Below are 21544 nucleotides of genomic sequence, written 5' to 3'. Positions count from 1 at the left end.
CTCTCATCTGTATTGAAATAGAACAGTAAATAAAATGAAGTAAAACCCCCAATTCTGTCTGATTTTTTTAAAAAATCTGCTACTGTTACATAGCAGAAGTTATTAGATAGCAGGCCTTGGTTCTCATGGGAGACTTTAATCACCTTGATATCTGCTGGGAGAGCAATACAGCCGTACACAGACAATCCAGGAAGTTTTTGGTAAGTGTAGGGGACAATTTCCTGGTCCAAGTGCTGGAGGAACCAACTAGGGGCAGAGCTCTTCTTGACCTGCTGCTCACAAACAGAGAAGACTTAGTAGGGGAAGCAAAAGTGGATGGGAACCTGGGTGGAAGTGACCAGGAGATTTTCGAGTTCAGGATCCTGACACGAGGAAGAAAGGAGAGCAGCTGAATACAGACCCTGGACTTCAGAAAAGCAGACTTTGAGTCCCTCAGGGAACTGATGGGCAGGATCCTCTGGGAGAATAACATGAGGGGGAAAGGAGCCAAGGAGAGCTGGCTGTATTTTAAAGAATCCTTATTGAGGTTGCAGAAAAAAACATCCTGATGTGCAGAAAGAATCGTAAATATGGCAGGCAACTAGCTTGGCTTAACAGTGAAATCCTTGCTGAGCTTAAATGCAAAAAAAGAAGCTTACAAGAAGTGGAAGATTGGACAAATGACCAGGGAGGAGTATAAAAATATTGCTCAGGCATGCAGGAGTGAAATCAGGAAGGCCAAATCACACTTGGAGTTGCAGCTAGCAAGAGATGTTAAGAGTAACAAGAAGAGTTTCTTCAGCTTTGTTAGCAACAAGAAGAAAGTCAAGGAAAGTGTGGGCCCCTTACTGAATGAGGGAGGCAACCTAGTGACAGAGGATGTGGAAAAAGCTAATGTACTCAATGATTTTTTTGCCTCTGTCTTCACGAACAAGGTCAGCTCCCAGACTGCTGCACTGGGCAACACAGTATGGGGAGGAGGTGACCAGCCCTCTGTGGAGAAAGAAGTGGTTCAGGACTATTTAGAAAAACTGGACGAGCACAAGTCCATGGGGCCGGATGCGCTACATCCGAGGGTGCTAAAGGAGTTGGCCGATGTGATTGCAGAGCCATTGGCCATTATCTTCGAAAACTCATGGCAATCAGGGGAGGTCCCAGATGACTGGAAAAAGGCTAATTTAGTGCCCATCTTTAAAAAAGGGAAGGAGGAGGATCCGGGGAACTACAGGCCAGTCAGCCTTACCTCAGTCCCTGGAAAAATCATGGGACAGGTCCTCAAGGAATCAATTCTGAAGCACTTAGAGGAGAGGAAAGTGATCAGGAACAGTCAGCATGGATTCACCAAGGGCAAGTCATGCCTGACTAACCTCATTGCCTTCTATGAGGAGATAACCGGCTCTGTGGATGAAGGGAAAGCAGTGCATGTGTTATTCCTTGACTTTAGCAAAGCTTTTGATATGGTCTCCCACAGTATTCTTGCCAGCAAGTTAAAGAAGTCTGGGCTGGATGAATGGACTATAAGGTGGATAGAAAGCTGGCTAGACCGTCGGGCTCAACGGGTAGTGATCAACGGCCCCATGTCTAGTTGGCAGCCGATTTCAAGTGGAGTGCCCCAGGGGTCGGTCCTGGGGCCGGTTTTGTTCAATATCTTCATTAACGATCTGGAGGATGGTGTGGACTGCACCCTCAGCAAGTCTGCAGATGACACTAAACTAGAGGAGTGGTAGATACGCTGGAGGGTAGAGATAGGATACAGAGGGACCTAGACAAATAAGAGGATTGGGCCAAAAGAAACCTGATGAGGTTCAACAAGGACAAGTGCAGAGTCCTTCACTTAGGACAGAAGAATCCCATTCACTCTTACAGACTAGGGACAGAGTGGCTAGGCAGCAGTTCTGCAGAAAAGGACCTGGGGTTACAGTGGACGAGAAGCTGGTATGAGTTGACAGTGTGCCCTTGTTGCCAAAAAGGCCAACGGCATTTTGGCCTTATAAGTAGGAGCATTGCCAGCAGATCGAGGGATGTGATCATTCCCCTCTATTCGACATTGGTGAGGGCTCATCTGGAGTACTGTGTCCAGTTTTGGGCCCCACACTACAAGAAGGATGTGGAAAAAGTGGAAAGAGTCCAGCGGAGGACAAGAAAAATGATTAGGGGGCTGGAGCACATGACTTATGAGGAGAGGCTGAGGGAACTGGGATTGTTTAGTCTGCAGAAGAGAAGAATGAGGGGGGATTTGATAGCTGCTTTCAACTACCTGAAGGGGGGTTCCAAAGAGGATGGATCTAGACTGTTCTCAGTGGTACCAGATGACAGAACAAGGAGTAATGGTCTCAAGTTGCAGTGGGGGAGATTTAGGTTGGATATTAGGAAAAACTTTTTCACTAGGAGGGTGGTGAAGCACTGGAATGGGTTACCTAGGGAGGTGGTGGAATCTCCTTCCTTAGAGGTTTTTAAGGTCAGTCTTGACAAAGCCCTGGCTGGGATGGTTTAGTTGGGAATTGGTCCTGCTTTGAGCAGGGGATTGGACTAGATGACCTCCTGAGGTCCCTTCCAACCCTGATACTCTATGATTCTATGAACATCTAAGATTCCTGAAAGCCACAAAATAGAGGCAATTTTTGTATTTAACTTGTCATTGTGCCAGAGGATGTTGTGAAGGCCAAGACTATAACAGGGTTCAAGAAAGAACTAGATAAGTTCATGGAAGGAGGTCCATCAGTGGCTATTAGCCAGGATGGGCAGGGATGGTATCCCTAGCCTCTGTTTGCCAGAAGCTGGGAATGGGCGACAGGGGATGGGTCACTTCATGATTTCCTGTACTGTTCATTCCCTCTGGGGCACCTGGCATTGGCCACTGTCAGTAGACAGGACACTGGGTTAGATGGACCTTTGGTCTGACCCAATATGGCCATTCTTATGTTCTTTCTTTCATTCAATTCACTCTTTCCACTGTGAACCCTAATCCTGCAAACACTTAAAAACACACCCAACTTTTTTCACATGGATTCAGTGTGACTGCTCGTATCATGAGTGTTGTAATTGTCAGAGAAAAACTCAGTTCTCGCTTTCTGTTTGGGTGCAGCAAAATCAAATACTTTATTCTTTCTCTAGTAATTACAATAGAGGGAGGGAGTGTCCTAGGAAACAGGGTTGCCCCTTGTCCGGGACAGGTCTCTCTCAATTGGTAAACAATTACAACAAGCATTTATACCTTTGTTACAGACAATAGCTAGCAATCATGGAGACAGTAAAAGAGAAACAATTGCATTTGTTTATACATAAGCCTTTCTGCTATCTTATTTGTCTCACTACTAGAAAAAGCAAGACTGCATATTTGGTTATCTGAATTGCAAGGTCGTAATAACTTTTCACACAGTTCACTCTGTCTCACATTATCTTGCTTCTACAAATCTCATGTCATTAGGGTTACAGCTAGCCTAACTCATGCTAACTAACTGACATGCATTAAGATCCCTTCAAATCCTTGTTAAGTATTTCCTTGCTTCCACATGATACTTGGTATGTTTTCTAAAATCTACATACAGGTCACTGAGAGGCTGCATGTGTGTCACCAAGGGCATGATGGGAAGGGGACGGGGGATGCACGGGGGGTCAATGGAGGCAGGAGGGGAGGAGATCACAGGACTGCAGGGTTTGTCATGCCAGGGATAATGCATCTGCCAGTTCTCTCTTCCCTCAGCTGTGCTGACACTGCAGGGCGAAGAAGAGAAAAGTGTCAGTGAAAGCAAATTTTAACCAGTAAATTCCACTGGTCTCTCCCACAAATGGCCCAGCCCACACCACACACAGGGAAGATCCCTGATTCACTGTTCACAGTGTAATGGCTCTGGAAGCGATTCAGCTCTAATGCTGAGGCAGCTTCTGCTTGTGCCTCTAGGTGCTTGTTGTGGGCTGCGGGTGCCCTCAGCATGACACGGCTTTAGCAGCTCCCTCCCCGGGGAGCAAACTGCGGCAGTTCCCCCTTTCCCAGCAGGGTCAATGTGGAGCTGCCTGGCCCCATGGCAGAGCTGGGAGAGGGACCATGGGTCAGGGAGGCATGAAATTACCCCGAGCCTCTATGTGGGGCTCACTCTGTGACTTGGTGCGGTGGTGAGAGCCTGCAGCACCCACCTTCTCCCTTTCCACTTTGGGGGTGGGTCACGTGTTCCTTGTCCTGCCCCTCATCACTGCAGCAAGACATAAGTGGCCACCAGCAGCTTAATCCTGCCTCCCAACCCCTGACCCTGCCGGTCGCAGAGACCCAGGCAGCAGCCACCTCTGCCCCACAGCACAGGAGACCTCTGCCCCTGCCACCAGAGGGAGCCCTAGGGGAGTGTTGTATGTCATGGAAGGGGCAGAGCGTATTGCGACGTGGGTGGGAGACAAGGGCTTCAGGGGTGGGGCCTAAAGCCCCCAAACAATTCCTGGCCCTTCCCCTCTGAGTCTGGATTTTAAATGTGCAAAAGTCCCTTCGTGCCATGCCTGATGCCCTTTGTTCGTCCTATAACCAGAGCCCTTTTCATTTCTAATCCGTGTTCCAATGTTCTGCTGGACGGCAGCCAAGGGCATTTGTTACAAAATCGACATTTGAATTTGCTGCCACCAGAAACTTCAAACGAGCCCATCTGCTCTAACTGCCGTTTCCAGGAACAGAATAATAATCTCTCTGGGTGTTAGAAGTCAGAACATTCCCCTCATATTTTTTGTGATCTGAGTGCTTCTAGTTCCCATTTCTCATCACAGCACAAGAGTCCCGTGATAGTCAGTAAAGAGAAAGGCAGTGCATTTAAAACTGAACTTTTTCAACCCCCCTGGGGCAAGTAGCCTGTGGAACTCCCAGCCACATGAGCTCATCATAAGCAAAGGCAGCCTTCAGACAGGGCACTGGATATTTATCTGCAGAATGGGAAGATCCTGAGGTATCACAGTCAATACAATGCAAACAGGGTTGGGAGGGATCTCACCATCCTGCTTCAGGGCATGAGCAGAGGTGTGTTGGGGGAGGGGTTGTGTCCCTTTGTGGCCCCCTCTCTCCCTCCTTCCCTGTCCGATATCCCGAGCGATCCTTCTCCTGCCCCTATTCATGCAGCAGGACCTTGGTGGCCTGCGGGGGCTAAATCCTGCACCCCCACCCCCAGGCGAGGCAGCAGCCCCACAGCAGCACTCGCTGAGCTCTCTGCTGATAGGGGGGAGCTGTGGGGGCACCCTGGGTGCCATCAGCAGGGGGTAGGTTTAACTCTGCCCCAGCCCCCACCCTCTTGTCACAGGTCACCCTTCCTGGGTAGTTAATGGCCCCTCCCCACACAGCAAGGTTAGAAATGTGCACTAGGCTGTACTGGGGTGTCTCTCCAATGGGGGTCTCCCTCGGCTCCACTTGTCCCTTGACGCTGCCCCTGAGCCTGTGTGCTGACGGGGGAGATGCTGTATCCTGGCCTCTGGCTAAGTTCAGGGGCTGTAGTGGGGCGGCAGGATGGCCCAGTGGTTAGGAAACTCATCTAACTCACTCTGCTAGGAGCTGGAGACCTGGGTTTAATATCTGTCTCTGCTACTGACTCCCTGGGTGTCCTTGAGCAAGTCACTCAGCTGCTCTGTGTCTCCGGTCCCCATGTGCCAAAGGGGGGTGGCTACATTTCCCTACCTGGCAGGGCGCATGTGACATGTGATTGGGAGGTGCCCCTAAGCAGTGGCCCCGGGGGCCACTCTAGCTACAGTCCCCATCTCCTTTAGCCCTGGGAGCCTCAGATCAGTACTAGTCGCGCAGAGCCTTTGGATGCCCAACGCTAAGGGAGGAAAAAGGGCAGGTGCCCCACAGGAGCCGTCCCCGCTGTGCCTTGAACCCTTTCCTCAGGGGGCTCTGAAAGCCTGGGCATTGAGGTCCTTGGGGCAGGACCCAGATGTTTGTACAGCACCTAGCACACTTGGGGGCTGGTCCACGACTGGGGCTTCTAGGTGCTATGGGGAGACCCAGAAATAATAACACAGTGGGGCTGTAACTGATCCTATCAGCCTGGTTCCTGCCTCCCTTGACCCTCTCCCTGCTCTCAGGAGGCATGTGATGTTTACAGCCCTTACACAGCAAAGCTGATCTCTCTGTCTCCTGCGGTTATGTTGTTTTTCTGCTCTAAGCCGTGAACTCTGGATGCACCAGCCTGTTTTTCAAGCAGATTTTATAACCAGATGTTTATGTTTCCACTCTGCACCGCACAGAACTCTGGGTAATGGGCTCAGAAAGCCTCAAGTGTGGCTCCCTGCCAGCGGTAGCTGGGCAGGGCTATTGCATGAGTGGGTGGGGGAGGTTCTGTGGCCTGTGAGATGCAGGGAGTCAGACCAGAGACGCTCCTGAGGGGGTGACAGCCTGTGGGTGAAGAATCCAGGCTGCACTCTATGGAGTGAGAGCGCTCGGCCTGGCGCTGCTGATGACCGTGCTCAATAGAACAGGAGGTTCCCAGGCAGGGTCTGTGTTCTAGGATCTGTGTGTGACCCAGACCCTGTCTGCCCCCCCCCCCCACCATTCAGATCACACCGGATGAAGCTCTGCTCTGTGGGGATTGGGGATGTAGAGGCCAGTTAATGCTCCGGGGCACGGGAAAGGGAGGCGGGGGCTACAGGAGGAAACACAGAGCAGGGGAAAGAAGAACCAGGTCTCCCAGCATAGGGGGCTGAGGTTACAGCGGGGAAGGAAATGCAGAAACAGGGTCAGGGATTTTGGACTAAAGAAATCAGCAGAGGATGGGAAGGGGGACAGGGCTGGGGTAGGAGCAATGGGAAGGGGCAGGGCTGGGGGAGGAGGCAGCTGCAGGTGGATGCAAAGGAGGTGAGAATAGGGGGCAGGACTGTGCGAGAGGCTGTGGGGGCAGGGCTGTGGGGGTGCAGCTGCAGGTGGATGCACAGGGTGCAGGAATGGGGGGCAGGGCTGGGGGAAGGGCAGTGTGGGGCCAGGGGGCAGGAGAGCTCCAGGGCCACCCAGAGGATTTGGGGGGCCTGGGGTCTTCGGCGGCAGGGGGCCCCCTCTTTAGCAGTAATTCAGTGGCAGGGGGTCCTTCCACTCCGGGACCCACCACCAAAGTGCCCTGAAGACCTGTGGCGGGGGCCCCTTGCCACTGAATTACCGCCGAAGCGGACCTGCCGCCACTGAAGACCCGGAGCGGAAGAAGCTCTGGGGGCCCGGGCCCCGCAAGAGTTTTCCGGGGGCCCCGGAGCAAGTGAAGTACCCCACTCCAGGGGCCCCAAAAAAACTCTCGTGGGGGCCCGTGGGGCCTGGGGAAAATTGCCCCACTTGCCCCCCCCCCAGCGGCCCTGGTTCCAGACTCATCACAAGACAGGGTGGGGGGTGTGAAATCCAGCTTCACTGAAGTCACTCTGATGAGGGTCTGGCTACACTTGCAGCGGTACATCGCTGGGAGTTACAGCTGTCTTCGTACAGCTGAGTAGGGAAAGCGCTGCAGTCTGTCCACACTGACAGCTGCCAGCGCACTGTCGTGGCCACATTTGCAGCATCTGCAGTGGCAGCGGTGCATTATGGGCAGCCATCCCAGCGTTCAAGTGGCTGCAACATGCTTTTCAAAAGAGGGGGATGGGGTGGAGTGTGACAGGGAGAGAGAGAGTGGGTTTTTGGAGCTGACACTGTGTCAGCTCCCTGCCTGGCAAGTTCCGACCCCTTCCCCCACCCCTCTCTCATTCACTAAATACAAATAGCCCTCTTTGTTTTTTTCCTCACAGACCAGATAAGCAGCCTCCCCGAAACGGACCCCCCCCTTCCGGCCTGCCGAGCTGCTTCTCTCCTCAAGCCCCTTCCTTCCCCCTCTCCTCGAGCAAACACTAGCTGTGGTGTTCCAAAGGGAGCCCCCTGCCTCTGCTCATTCACAGCAAACAGGAGCTGGGTTTGTTTTTGGATAAGCAGCTCCGGGAGCCCCAAGTTGACAACAAAACAAACAGAGGCATCACAACAAAACAAAGAGAGTTATCTTTACTTAAAAGCCTTATGGGAAGGTTCCGGAGGTCAGTTACAGTGTAGTAAGATTAATCACTCTTTACACTGGCACCCCAGCGCTGCAGTAGCAGCACTGTCCTCTTTATTCCTCCCGTCGAGGTGGAGTACAAGCAACGCTGTAGCCACGGAGATACAGCGCTGCATGTGCCTTGCCAGTGTGGACGGGGAATGAGTTACAGCACTGTGAAGCCACCACCAGCGCTGTAACTCTCAAGTGTAGCCAAGGCCTTACGAGCGTCCATGGATTCCACTCAGGGAGTGTGAAGGTGCCTTACATTTAAAATCACTTGAACTGCCCCTCCTCTCCCCAACCCCCCATTCCCCCACCCACAGGGAGGGAGTTGCTGTGACTGAAGAGCTGTTCTGCACTAGAAGAGTTACCCTACTCTAAGTACCTTGGCTGGGGCTGGGAAATACTTTTTAACACAATAATTACACTGGTGCAGCCCTTGGTGTGGACAATGGGTTATACTGGTAATGGTGGAGTAGCCACTGGGCCAACAGGGCCCTGGCCAATTGCCCCCCCCCCCAAATATGGATGCTCTGACCCGCTCTGCCCAGCGCTCCTGCGAGGGAGCAGGGTTGGGGTGCAGCAGCCCCCACTCCCTGGCAGGAGCGCCAGATGGGCAGAGCGCGGGTAGGGCCCCGCACCCTGACCCTGCTCCCCGGCAGGGGTACCAGAGGGGGGTCGGAGGAGCCTCCATCTGCTCTGTCCCAGGGCCCGCAAAACAGTGATCTGCCTCTGTATAAAGGTGCCCTGCACCTCTACAGCATATTCCCTCCCTGCCTGGGGATCTCAGTACCAATCTGAGCCCCTTTATCCCAGCACAGCCCCATGCACACTGGGGAGCTGACCAGGACGGTTAGAGATGCAGCCCCTGCAGTGCAGACAGGCCCCAAGTCCAGGGTGGCTGCAGGTTTCAGCCCAGGGGAAATCTGCCCCCAAACTGTGTTACACGGGGAGACTAGATCCACTCACTAGTGTCCTTTAGCCCGGCCTGACCTGCCTGCCTCAGTGACCCTGCAGCGCTCACTGGGCCAGAGTCTTTGGCTCGGCTCCCTGGGGGAGCTCGGCTCCCTGCCACCGGGGCGTGTTTCTGAAGGAGTGTCAGGGAGCAGTTTGGTTTGGTTTGAATCCTCCCCCCACGGTGCAGTTTTACAGCTTGTTTCCTGTTTCAGTCTCCTGGAACATCACATCACTGGCTGCTCCGAGCAGGGAGGAGCTGTGGGGCCAGTATATAACCCGCCTGCTCCAGCGAGGGACGCACACAGGACTGTGTGTGTCTCACAGCCCAGCAAACCCGTCCTGATCCGAATTAACCCTTTCGCCGCTGCCGGTCCTCCTGCGGGGAGCTGGCTGGCTGCTGCTCAGGTGAGCAGAGAGCTGCAAGCGCGGGGAGGGGGGGGAGATATCTGCATGGGGAGCCCCCTGGGGGAGGGGTTGGGCTGCCTCCATTCTGTCTCACCCCGGCTTGGTCCCCACGAATCCAGTTTCGCTCCCGGCTCATTTGCCCGCGGGTCTGTGCGGGGCTGGCTGCGGGGGGCTCCTGTGGGGCGGGGGGCGCGGGGGACCGGGGCGGTGACCCCCCCCCCGGGCAGCCCCAGTGCCCAGCCCGGGATGTGCCCGCCCTGCAAAGCCAGGTGGGGTCTGATCTCTGCACCCTCTGCAGAGCCCGCGGGGTTTGCCCTGGGTCAGACCCTGGAGCCGGCTCCGTTTGGTACCTTTGCTGGGGCCGCCTGGTGCCCGGAGCTGCCGGATTCACTCTCTGGCTCCTGCTCGGTTGTTTCAGAGCTGCCTGGCCCTGCAGATAGGGACCCTCCTGCAAACACCCTGGGCCTGTCTCCAGTGATGAGCTGCCAAATTTTTAACAACGGGTTCCCTCCTCCCTCCAAAATTTTAACAACGGGTTCCCTCCTTCCCCCCCCTGGGGGGGGGGGGGTCGTGCCCCATCCAACCCCTCATGTTCCTTGACACACACACTCCAAGACCCCTGACCCATCCCCCCCCTTCCCTGTACCCTAACTACCCCTTGCCGCCCCACCCAACCCCTCCTCTCATTCTCAATGGCCCCCCAGAACCCCTACCCCATACAACTACCCCTTCTCTCTGTCCCTGAGTGCCCCCACCACCTCATCCAACCCTGCTCTTTTCTGACTGCTCCCCGGGACCCTTGCCCCCATTCAATCCCCCTGTTCCCTGCCCTCTGACCCCCCCCCACCCCCAAAAACCCCAACCCGCTCGCCAACACCCCCGCCCTGCCCCCGTACCGCGCTGCCTGGACGTGGCTGGGCCGGGACAGGAGTCGCGCGGCCGGAGCCGGAGGATGCGGAGGGAGCCCGGGAGCCAGGGAGGGCTGCGGCCAGAGCTGGAGCCGGGCAGCCGGGGCCCAGCCCCCTGGCAAAACCGCAGGGGCGGCTGGAGCCACGGGGCCAGGCCGGGCTGGAGGTGGGGGGCCGTGTCCAGAGCCGAGCATCCCGGTAGGTGGGGGCACGGCAGGGTGTGTGGGGGGGGTGCGGCCGGAGCCGGGCGGCCGGGGAGGGGTTCGGGGGGGGTCGGGGACGCGGGGCCGTGCCGCAGCCGGTGAGGGTCGGGCGGGGCCCCGGGGCCGGGGGGGGCCGGGCAGGGCCGGGAACGCGGGGACGCGGCCAGGAGGGTCGGGCGGGGACCCGGGGGGCCGGGCAGGGCCGCGGGGGCATGCGGCCAGGAGGGTCGGGCGGGGACCCGGGGGCGGGTGGCCGGGCAGGGTCGCGGGGGACGCGGCCAGGAAGGCCGGTGAGGGTCGGGCGGGGGCTGGGGCCGGGCAGGGTCGCGGCCGGGAACGCGGGGGACCTGGGACGGTAGGTGGGGGCACGGCAGGGCCGGGGTGCGGCCGGAGCCGGGTGGCCGGGGAGGGTCGGGCGGGGTCCCGGGGACGGGGACGGGCAGGGCCGCGAACGCGGGTCCGGGAACGCGGGGTGGGGACGCGGCCAGGAGGGTCGGGCGGGGACCCGGGGACGGGGGCAGGGCCACGGGAGGGGATGCAGCCAGGAGGGTCGGGCGGGGACCCGGGGGGGCGGATGGCCGGGCAGGGTCGCGGCCGGGAATGCGGGGGGGGGACGCGGCCAGGGAGGCTGGTGAGGGTCGGGCGGGGACCCGGGGCCGGGGGGGGGGGGGCCGGGCAGGGTCGCGGCCGGGAACGTGGGGGGGGGACCCGGGGACGGTAGGTGGGGGCACGGCAGGGCCGGGGGGGGGTGCGGCCGGAGCCGGGCGGCCGGGGAGGGGTTCGGGGGGAGTCGGGGACGCGGGGCCGGGCAGGGTCGCGGCCGGGGAGGCGGGGACGGGCCGCGGCCAGGGACCGGCCGGGGCACACGCCCCCCTAGTTTCCTACCTTAGGGTCGTCTTCCTGGGCCGGGGAAGCCTGCCTGCTTCTCAGCCCTCCCAGGCTTCCCGCGCGAACAGCTGATTCGCGGGAAGCCGTGGGGGAGGAGAAGCAAGGAGGAGCTTCATGGCAGGAGGTGGAGGCAGAATTCGCAACGGTTCGCGCGAACCGTTTGCTAAAATTAGACGCCGGACAGAGAACTTTAGCATCCGGTTCTCTGTCCGGCGTCTAATTTTAGCAAACGGTTCGCGCGAACCGTTGCGAACCGTCTGCAGCTCACCCCTGCCTGTCTCCCTGCAGCTACACAGAGCCACTGGAAAGCCATTGCCAGTTGCATTGGTTGTAGGATTGAGTTTACTCATTAAATTGCTGTCCCAGCAGTTCCTAGGTGGCTGAGCATGGTAGAGTCTGGACAAGTGGTTTGCAAATGATACTCACCATAACCTATGAGCCCTACCATGTAGCCTGAATCCCAAGTCCAGTGCTCAGTGGGGCAGATGAGTGCTGTGAGGACAGGTGGGCTGCTTCTTTAAGTGTGCAGTGGGAAATGAGGCAGAAGGGGGTTGGGGAGGGTTTTGGGCAGGAGCTCTGCAGTGACACAACAGACAGAAATAATTAATCTAGGGATAATGCTGGCTTATGCTGGCTCGTTCTGCCAGGCTTTGTCTGCGCTAGCACTTTTGTCAGCATTGTCGGTCAATCAGGGGTGTGAAAAAAACACCCCCCTGACCAACGTAAGTTTCAGAGAGAAGCGCTGTCCACACCAACGATTATGTCAACAGGAGATGCTCTCCCACCAACATAGCTACCACGCTCAGTGGGGGTGGTTTAATTATGCTAGCAGGAGAGTTCTCTCCCGGGCAGGATCTGTAACCACTTCTCTCTGCTTTGAAAAGGTATCAAATTCCAGTCTGGTGAAAGGAAATGTTTCCCCACAAGGCACAGCTGGCCTGTGGAACTCGCTGCCACAAGATCTCCTTGGTCAATCTTCTTTTCTTAGTCCTGACCAGCTCTTGGCATTTATAGGGATAATGGGACCACAGAGTTACAACCGTCAATATTACACAATAACCTGGAGTGGGAAGGGCTCTGAAACCTCCTGGGTGAGGTACAAGCCCAGCTTCTAACCAATGGGGGTGAGCTAGGATCCTCCTCTCGGGGCAGGTTATTCCCAGGGGCGGCTCTAGACACCAGCGCGCCAAGCAGGCGCGTGGGGCGGCCCTTTCCCAGGGGGCGGCATTTGGCTCCGGTGGACCTGCCGCAGGCATGACTGCGGCGGGTCTCCTCTTCCCGCGGCTCCGGTTGAGCTGCCGCAGGGATGCCTGCGGGAGCTCAAGCGGAGCCGCGGGAAGAGGGGACCCGCCGCGGGACCGGGGAAGGGCGGCGCAGCGCCGCGCTGCTTGGGGCAGCCTCATTTCTAGAGCTGCCCCTGGTTATTCCATCATTGTCCAGTACGGGGGTGTCCTGTTTCTTGGCGATGGGGCGCTCACTTCGGATCACAGGGTGTTCCTCAAGGCAGAAAGCAGGAAGGACCCATTCAATGAGAAATTCCAGGCTCTCAAATTAAAACATGCCTACTTCTTGCCAACTGTTTGTATACGGGGGAAGTGATCATTCCTGTCAATTCAGCTGTGTAACATAACTTCAGTGGAGCTATGGCTACTTTGCAGCCGCTGGGGAGCTGACCCATTCTCTCTACAGAGAAGTAACTCCACTCCAGCACGTGCATTTGTGTATTGGAGCTTGTCAAGCACTTTGGGATCCTTCCGATTAAAGTTGCTATAGAAAAACCAAGGTAGTCACATCCCTACCCACTGCGAATGACCCTGCTGTGCAGGGCTCTGGATTGGCAGATAGAACAACATAAACAGAAACCAGCCAGAGTAACCCTGAAAACTCTCTCCCCAGGTAAATCCTTGAACACAGACCAACCATGGACTTCAGAGAGAGGGCAGAAAGCAAGGATGTCTCAAGAAACTGGAACTGATTTGGTCAGCACCTGCTGCAGATAAAAGCCACATCAAGGATTGAATGAAGCATTTAAAAAACAAAACCCACTCAGATTCCACGTCTGGGCAAAAGTCACAATCCGATTGTATTGGGAAGGGTTTTCTCCAATCGCATCCTGTCGGCAAACCACGCTTGCGGTGTAATCCAGTGAGCTGTTTCAAAACTGTGATTAAGAAGGGCTCTGCCAGCGCTGCCCGACCCACTGTGGGTGTGTTAGTTTATCCAGATGGAGACTCAGGTCTGCATGTCACAGCTTTTGGAGATGGAAAAGATGGAGAACGGGTCGTATCCTGCTGAGAGGAGAGCGCCAGATCCACTCCTGGGTTCCCAGGAAACCCAAGTGCAACAAAATGGGGACACTCCCGTGACCATCTCTCCAAAGGATGGAGAGAGCAGCAAAGTTGACCCTGCTGGTACAGCTGCCTTTTTGGGATCTTCTTAGGTTCCCCTTTCCAAGGAACTTGTATTAAGTGAGGGCCTTTATCTCCCTCTGGTGGTTGGTTCATGTAAAAGACGTTGATGTACGGCCTTCAATTTAGCACTGTTAGCTCAGGCAGTAGAGGTCTGTTGTTGATCCAAATGTTCAGTCTAATTCTTTCTTCAGTGCTAGGTAGCCTGTTCAAACATTTTCCATCAATTTTTTTGCAGGGGTGGGTATGGGTGGAAAATGCCTTTCTTTTTAACTAGACCATTTTTTTTCACTGAACATTTTTTTTGTTTTTCGGTCAAAAAATTTTAGAAATGGGATTTTTTTTTCCTGATAGAAAAAATTCAGAGCAAACAATTAAAATCTCTGTTTTAATGGGGAAGTTTGTTTGCAGGGAATTCTTTTGCGTTTGAAAATAGGAGACAAATTCAGTTTTTGACTTAAGGTTTTGGGGTCCCCCTCTCCTCCCTTCTCTTCCTTTTTAAAAGGCACTTTCAGTGGAAAACATTTTGAAGGGGCAGGGAAAGTCTCTGAGAACCTCAAACTGAAACCCACATATTTCTGGGCTTTTGGGGGGTGTTCTTTTTGCTTTTTTTTCCCCTCAAAAAAGTTGAAATGACTTTTCCCCCACATTTGGAATGAATTTTTTCACTTCACTGTGTGTGTGTGTGTGTGTGTGTGTGTGTGTGTGTGTGTGTGTGTGTGTGTGTTAAGGTGAGCTGACAGTGTGTGAAAATTGGGGTGGTGTGTGTGTGGGGGGGGGGTAATAGGCACCAATAAAAGACAAAGCCCTGAATATCCGGACTGTGCCTATAAAATCAGGACATCTTGTGACAGTAGGTAGATAGATAGATGGGGTGTATGGGGATAGATAGTTTGAAACTCTTCCTTTTTAAAAAAAAAAAGCTGCTGACCCTCCCCACTATAGCAGCAGCGTGAGCATTAATGGCTGTTTCTATTACAGGTTTGCTGTCTGGGTTCAAACCATGGGCACGTCGCTGGGCAGTTCCGAGTGTGTGTCTCAATCTCGTACTGATCATCATCATCCTCATCTTCATCATCATCCTCATCTCCATGTCAGGTGAGTGTGGAGCCCGCACTGACCCCGTCTCTGCACCTTACACTCAGTGCTGGAAATGTCACATCCCCCCACAGCCCACCCCTGCTTCAACAGTCACATCAGACTCTGCTGAGCCCGTGGCATTTCTGTGGGGTCTCCCCCACCCCCAGTGTCCAGCTCCCACTGGCTGTTGGCTCATTCTGCCATGTCACCCAAACACACCTGGTTACCCAGGTCTGTGAGTCACCATGTTACCGCCCTGCCTCCAGCGGGAGGGAGTCGTACCTGCGCCTGGCTGGTTGTCAGCTCCCTGATCCCAGCAGCCTTTCAGCTTCACAAGTTTTCTCCTCCAGCAACATTAGCTCCCCTGCATTGCACAGCCAGTGTGCTAGAGCGCTGTGCTGGCCAGAAACATGCATCTACAATATTTGAGTGTGGAGGTGCAGGGGGTGTGGGTGAGAATGTCACTGGGTGATGCAATCCAGAGTCACTTAGACCAGTGCAAAGTGAGTGTAAAACCCTGTGGTATCAGAACAGTTGCATATGCCCCCTACTTTTTACTGGTGCCAATGACTGCATGAAGGGCAGGGCAAGGATGAATTTAGCCATATATGGAGTTTGGCAGGCAGGAGGAAACATCCTGGATGGGGAAGAGGGAGGGTGCAGCAGCCCGAACAACTTGAGGTGCTGCATGAACATTTGAACCTGGAATCATCCCAGTCTATTCATTGCACAGCCAGATCCCATTGCCAGAGCTCCATGAACCAAGATAAAAATGCAATTCTCAGTGCATGCAAAATTGGAAGTAGGGGAGGGGGCAGAGGTGCATCAGAGAGGCTGTGATATGAGCAGACCCCTTTTCCACTGCTGCTTAGTCAGGTGGCATAAGGAGCTCAGGGTTTCCAGCTGCATTTCTGGTAAGCCTTAGAGCAGGTCTGAACTTAAAACACTGCATCGGCACAACTGCACCTCTGTAGCACTTTAATGAAGAGGCTCTAAGCTGATGGGACTCCCCCATCAGCATAGTTAATCCACGTCCCCGAGAGCAGGAGCTCTCCCACCAACATAGCTCTGTAGAGCATGGGAGGTTCGGTACTTACATCACTCAGGGGGGTGGATTTTGGAGCGTGCAGTCTGGGGACCACCTTGAATTGCACCTGTCACTTTTTTCCTTTGTCCCTGAAGATGCAGCCCTGCTATTCAGCAGCCTAAGTGCCTGAGGGATGGGTTTAATCAGGCACTGGCAGGGTTTGTGCCTGCACTGAACAAAACTGCAGTCACAGCAAAGGAAGCTGCTAGCTGGCTGTTGGCCTCTGTCGATTGGGAAAAAAAGGAACCTTTCCAGGCACAAGCCCAGGCTTCCACAGCGTAGAGTGTGTGCGTGTGTGTGTGTGTGCGCGTGCATGGGGAGGCGGGTATCTGTTGTGGTGTCATTGGAGAACTTGTTCCCTTGGCTACAGAGGGTGAAGGGTAAATCTCTTACTCTGCTATTTTCTCATCTCTAGCAAGGAAACCTGAGCCGTGTCCAGCTGGAGCCGCCTGCCCAGACGGCTGGGTCGGATACCTGGAGAAGTGTTACTATTTCTCACAGGCTGAAAGGAACTGAACCTACAGCCAGAACAACTGCTCTGCCCTCGGTGCCTCCCTGGCAGTGATTGACAGTGATCAGGAAATGGTGAGAGAGAAACACAGAAGCTTTATAAACCCCACAGGGCCAGACCCCCAACTGGTCTAAATTGGTCACAGCTCCATGGGGGTGACGAGATCTTGTCACTACAGGAGTTGAATGGGCTATTCACAGTTACCCCAGAAGAGGCTGTGTGCCGTGCTGGGGTTATTCCTAGTCCAACCTGCTGCTGATCGCAGAGCAGGGAAGCGGATTGGCTCAGAGGATTGAGGGGTGGGGGCCCCTAGATCAGAGCTGTGGGTGGAGAATTGCCACCCTGGACAGTTCACCCAGTGTCCTGTGTGGCAGCTCAGAGAATCCAGCACAGACTGCAGAGAGCTCAGATCCAGGTGCTTAATGGACATTTGCTTTATTTAACAGGAGTTCATGAAGCGCTGTAAAGGACTTGAGGACCACTGGATCGGCCTCCGGAAGAGCCCTGGCCAGCGCTGGAAATGGTCCAACGGCACCGAATTCAACAACTGGTGGGTCTCTTTTCCCTTCATTCACTCTGTAAGTGTTGGGCTGCTGTGATAAATGAAGTGTGTGTGGGGGAGCTCCCTTTGATGGACAGCCAGCCAGTTAGCTGTAAAATGCCTCTTGGTAGCTGTTCTCTGCTCGGTTTACCTGGAAAGGGTTAAAAAGTTCCCCAGGTAAAGGGAAAAAAAGGTGGGCACCTGACCAAAAGAGCCAATGGGAGGCTAGAACTTTTTTTAAATGGAGAAAGAAACTTTCCCTTTGTCTGTTGTTCTCTGAGCTGGAGGGACAGAGCAGCCCGGCTATGAGGAGCTTAAGCCAGGTATGATCATAAATCATCAGATCATACCTAGAACTACTTATCTGAACTCCAAATGTTTAAGTAGATCAGAATGTTTAGCTAGATGCGATCAGGTTTATTTTCTTTATTTTGGCTTGTGGCTCTCCTCTGTGCTAACCCCCTAATGCTTTTGTTTGCTTGTAACCTTTCAGCTGAACCCCCAAGAAAACTAGTTTGGGTGTTTAATTCTTGTAATTGTTTTTTTTAAGATCTAGGAAAAAGCCTAAGATCCAGATGTATGTTTCCCTTTTTGTTTTTAATAAAATTTACCCTTTTTAAGAACAGGATTGGATTTTTGGTGCCCTAAGAGGTTTGTGCATGTTTGATTAGCTGGTAGCCACAGCTAATGTCCTTTGTTTTTGTTCTCAGCTCTTCCCCGGAGGAGGGTGAAAGGGCTTGAGGGTACCCCACAGGGAGGAATTCCCAAGTGCTCCTTCCTGGGCTCAAAGGAGGTTTTTTGAATTTGGGTGATGGCAGCATTTACCAAGCCAAAGTCAGAGAGAAGCTGTAACCCTGGGAGTTTAATACAAGCCTGGAGTGGCAAGTATTCATTTTTAAAATCCTTGCGGGTCCTCACTTCTGCACTGTGACAGAGTGGGGATTCAGCCTTGACATCCGTGTACCCTGTAAAAGCACCAGCTGGTACAAAATAAGCAAATGGCCTACACAGTAACCAAGGTTGCTGCAAACCCCCATCCCTTGGCATTCTGCTCCATGCACTTGTGCCACAGGGCCTGCAGCTTTATTACGCAGAGGGGTAACCTGAGACACAGAGCAACTAAGTGACTGGCCCAATGTCACCCAGAAGGTCTGGAGCTGAGATGGGACTGGAACGCAGATCTCCCAAGTCCAGTGCTAGGGCTTTAAACTACTGGACCACCCTCCCTGTACAGGAATACAGTCACACCTGTTCACCAAAGAGTCTGAACAAATTGCTTTCAGTTGCAGACCCACCAAAGTGAATGGGGACATGGGCGCGATTTGCTTTGCTGAATGGGGGCTGTATTCTGCATGTGGTCTCTTTGGACTGAATGATTCGAACCATTCTGAGTCTCTTGAATTTGTTTGTTTCTGTTGCAGGTTTCGCATAGAAGGCAGTGGAGATTGTGTTTATATGAACAGCTATGAGATTGCCAGTTCAAGCTGCTCCAGACAGTTGCCCTGGATCTGCCGCAAACCAGTGGAATAGGTAGAAGGCAGTTCAAAGCTAATGTCATATGGCCTGTCCCTGCCCCTGCCCATCATTTAAAGGCAAGTGCAGCCCTGTCACTGCTTTTTACTGGGCCTTTGGGAAGATGTAGTTCCCGGGGGACCATGCAGCCATAGGCTGGGAAAGGAAGCAGTTGCCCAGCCCCCACTTTACCAGGGGGAACCCTGCAGCAACACCCTGGGCCCACAGGTGCGGGGAGGGCAGAGAAAGGAACCCAGCTCTGGGGAGAGTGATGGTTTCCCTAGTCACACAGCATGGGGTGGGGTCACATACCTGGGTAAGGTTTGCCAAAGTGGGGCGGGGCCTGAACCCCTTTCCCTAACTGACCCTGGGTAACCAGAGCCCAGGAACTACGGCTTGGTTAAGACCAGCTGTGAGGAAGGCTGAGCCGGTCCTGACCAGCCAAACTGATCAAGGGGCAGCTGCCTACACCACTTCTATGGGGGATACGCCAACATACAGCTTCCCGGCTGGCTCCTCAAGGGATGAGGGGTTGCCACCGGGTCGCTGGAACAGGGGAGGCCAGGGGGCCATGACCCTATTGCTTTTTACCAGCCATAAGGGTGAGAGGTAATGGGAAGGGGGCAGAGAGGAGCGAGCCACGGGTGAGGCCTCGGGGAAAGGGGTGGTGTGGGGGGGGGCGCAGGCGGGGCCACGGTTCGGGCACTGGTGGCCCCCCCACACTTTTAGGGAGATCCTGGTTGCTAGCTGCCTAGCAGACAAAAGGGTGGAGGAGGTAGCTGGTCCCCGCTTGAGACCCAGGAGTTTTGGGGTGTGTGAAAACTTCCCCTGTGTGTTTGGGAGCCTTGTTGTGATAACTGGGCTGATGAATTTCCCCTGCTTGTGAGCTCAGTTGTAAAATGTATGTGACAGTTCACAAGATGTCACAATACCCTGCAAGGACAAATGTTGATGGCAAGAGGTATGAAAGGCAGACAAAAAGTTTTAGTCTAAACAAAAAGACCTACTGATAGAACTCGAGGTCTGTTAAGATCATGCCCGGTTGACAAGAAAATGTGGGTTTGGAAATCAGTAAGCCTTGGTGTGCTAAAAAGTAGGCCTAATTAGTAGACAAATAGTAGATAAGCTATTCCGCTCAATGTTCCCTCTTTGGGTCTGTGACAGGTGCTGGATTCACCGCTGGATGGCGCCTCTTCCTGGCCGTCCTGGGGATTAGCTCTGTGCAGCCAGTGTCTCTGCCGGCCCAGCAAGCCTCGCTCGAACTGCCCAGAAAGGCCACAGACTCGACTCGGTGGCAAAGGCTCTGTGCCAGGTTTATTGCCCACAAAGCATGGTGCCAGCACCCCGTAGACACTAAAAGAACACTACTACAGGTGGGCCCGGGACTTTCCACTTTCCCCTTGGCCAGACAAAGACCCCCCCCCTCCTATAACTTCTCTTTTATACACTGATGCAAACAAGGTACCCCCCTGACATGAATGGGACCGTGAATTCCCTATTTATGTGATTTGCAAGAAGTGTTATCGTTACTCAGGGTACCAAATGTGTTTAAATGATATGAGTGCCTTGTAAAATCCCAAAGCAAGCTCATTTTCATTTCTCATGTAATAATCTCATATACAGTATATGTGACACTGACAGACCCTGGTCATCAGCAGCCAGGATTGAACCTGGGACTTCTGAAGCTTAGTGCAAGAGCCTCTACCACATGAACGAAAAGCCAACTGACTGTTTGCTAAGGCTGTAGAGCAGACTTGTTGTTCTCTTTGTAAGTGGTCTCGGTGCCACCAGATGGGATAATACACCAGACCCACACGCACTTTTCATTAATTATTAATTGAATGTATGGTTATTTTTATTGTTATTATTGTTGGTGTTATTAGCTAGATATGTGACAGTGTTTTTTTCAGTGTGGAAAGTTATGTATGCTATTTTATGGGTTGAATGACTGAATGACGTAATCTCCCCCCCCCAAAATGTCCCTCACTAAGTCTGGCAATTTTGTCAAGTGTCCATCACACAACATGGTGGTGTGTACCCCATTCCTGTGCCCGTGCAGTGCCAGACATGTTTTTGCCAAGTCCATGTACCAGACAGTGAATTTGTAAGCAAGCGTCTGCTTTGTAAATGGGCCTGACTTTTTTGTTCAGACCCTGTGTGCTATATGCTCTGTATGGTTGTCCGGGTATTGTAAAGATGTTAAGTGTGTGTATACCTAGGATTAACTCAGGAAACAGATCCAGGAAAATGGACAGTAGGCCAGATAAGAAACATGCAGGGCCATTAACTAAAGGTATGACTACACTGCAGCTGGAAGAGTGCTTCCCGCCCAGGCAGACAGACACACTGGCTCAAGTACCTAGTGGTACATCTACACTTCAAGTAGAGGTGTAATTGTAACGTGCTTAGATATATCCCTGCTAACTTGGATCCAGCTAACACGGATAACTTAAAAACCTGGCTGCCCTGGTGGAACAAAAAATGTGAGAAATAAATAGAGCCTATTTAAAAAAGCACAAAATACCCTGAATAGTGAAGATCTAATGCAGTATAAAAGATACAGCCGTAGCATGAAGAATTTTTTTTTAATCAAAGAAAAGCTTGGAGGAAGTTGGCAGATAAATAAAGGTACCAAGCTGTCAGCAATATACAAACTGGAAGAATGAATGTGATTCAGAGTAAGAACAACGAGGAGGCCTCTGGCACCTTAAAGTAAGAACAGTCACATTCCAGGTCTCATTGGACTGACACCGTAGTTAGAAGCTGTAATGAGACTTCTGATTTCTTGTTATCAGAAACTTTCCAAAGCATGAGCAATGATGAAAATCAAAGTGCAGTTTCCAACCACATTAAAAGACAGTTACTTGAATAGAGTCCTGAACTACTAGTTTCATGGTTTATACCAACTCCATATGATCCTGTTTTTGTATGTGGGAACCTGAGAAAACTGTTGATATCAATAAGAATACATCCCCCCCATAATATATGTAATAATGTTTAAGTATCACTCTGAAAGCAGGTTGAGGATTCTCTTGGAATTATATAGGGAAAAAGGAGTGAAA

The 21544-nt window shown here is 53.2% G+C and overlaps 1 protein-coding gene across 1 annotated transcript; it reads left to right on the top strand.

Annotated features, from left to right (window-relative positions):
- Window positions 1–13567: 13567 nt before the first annotated feature.
- On the top strand, window positions 13568–18539 carry LOC120394227 (early activation antigen CD69-like). Its single transcript, XM_039518454.1, is given in 5 exon segments — window positions 13568–13754; window positions 14733–14849; window positions 16334–16503; window positions 16876–16979; window positions 18392–18539. Coding segments are annotated over 5 exon segments (687 nt in total). The 3' UTR covers window positions 18501–18539.
- The last annotated feature ends 3005 nt before the right edge of the window (window positions 18540–21544 follow it).

The sequence above is a fragment of the Mauremys reevesii genome, unplaced genomic scaffold (genome assembly GCF_016161935.1).
Source record: "Mauremys reevesii isolate NIE-2019 unplaced genomic scaffold, ASM1616193v1 Contig43, whole genome shotgun sequence".
Lineage (NCBI taxonomy): Eukaryota > Metazoa > Chordata > Testudines > Geoemydidae > Mauremys > Mauremys reevesii.
This window is presented reverse-complemented; position numbering and strand designations above follow the sequence as displayed.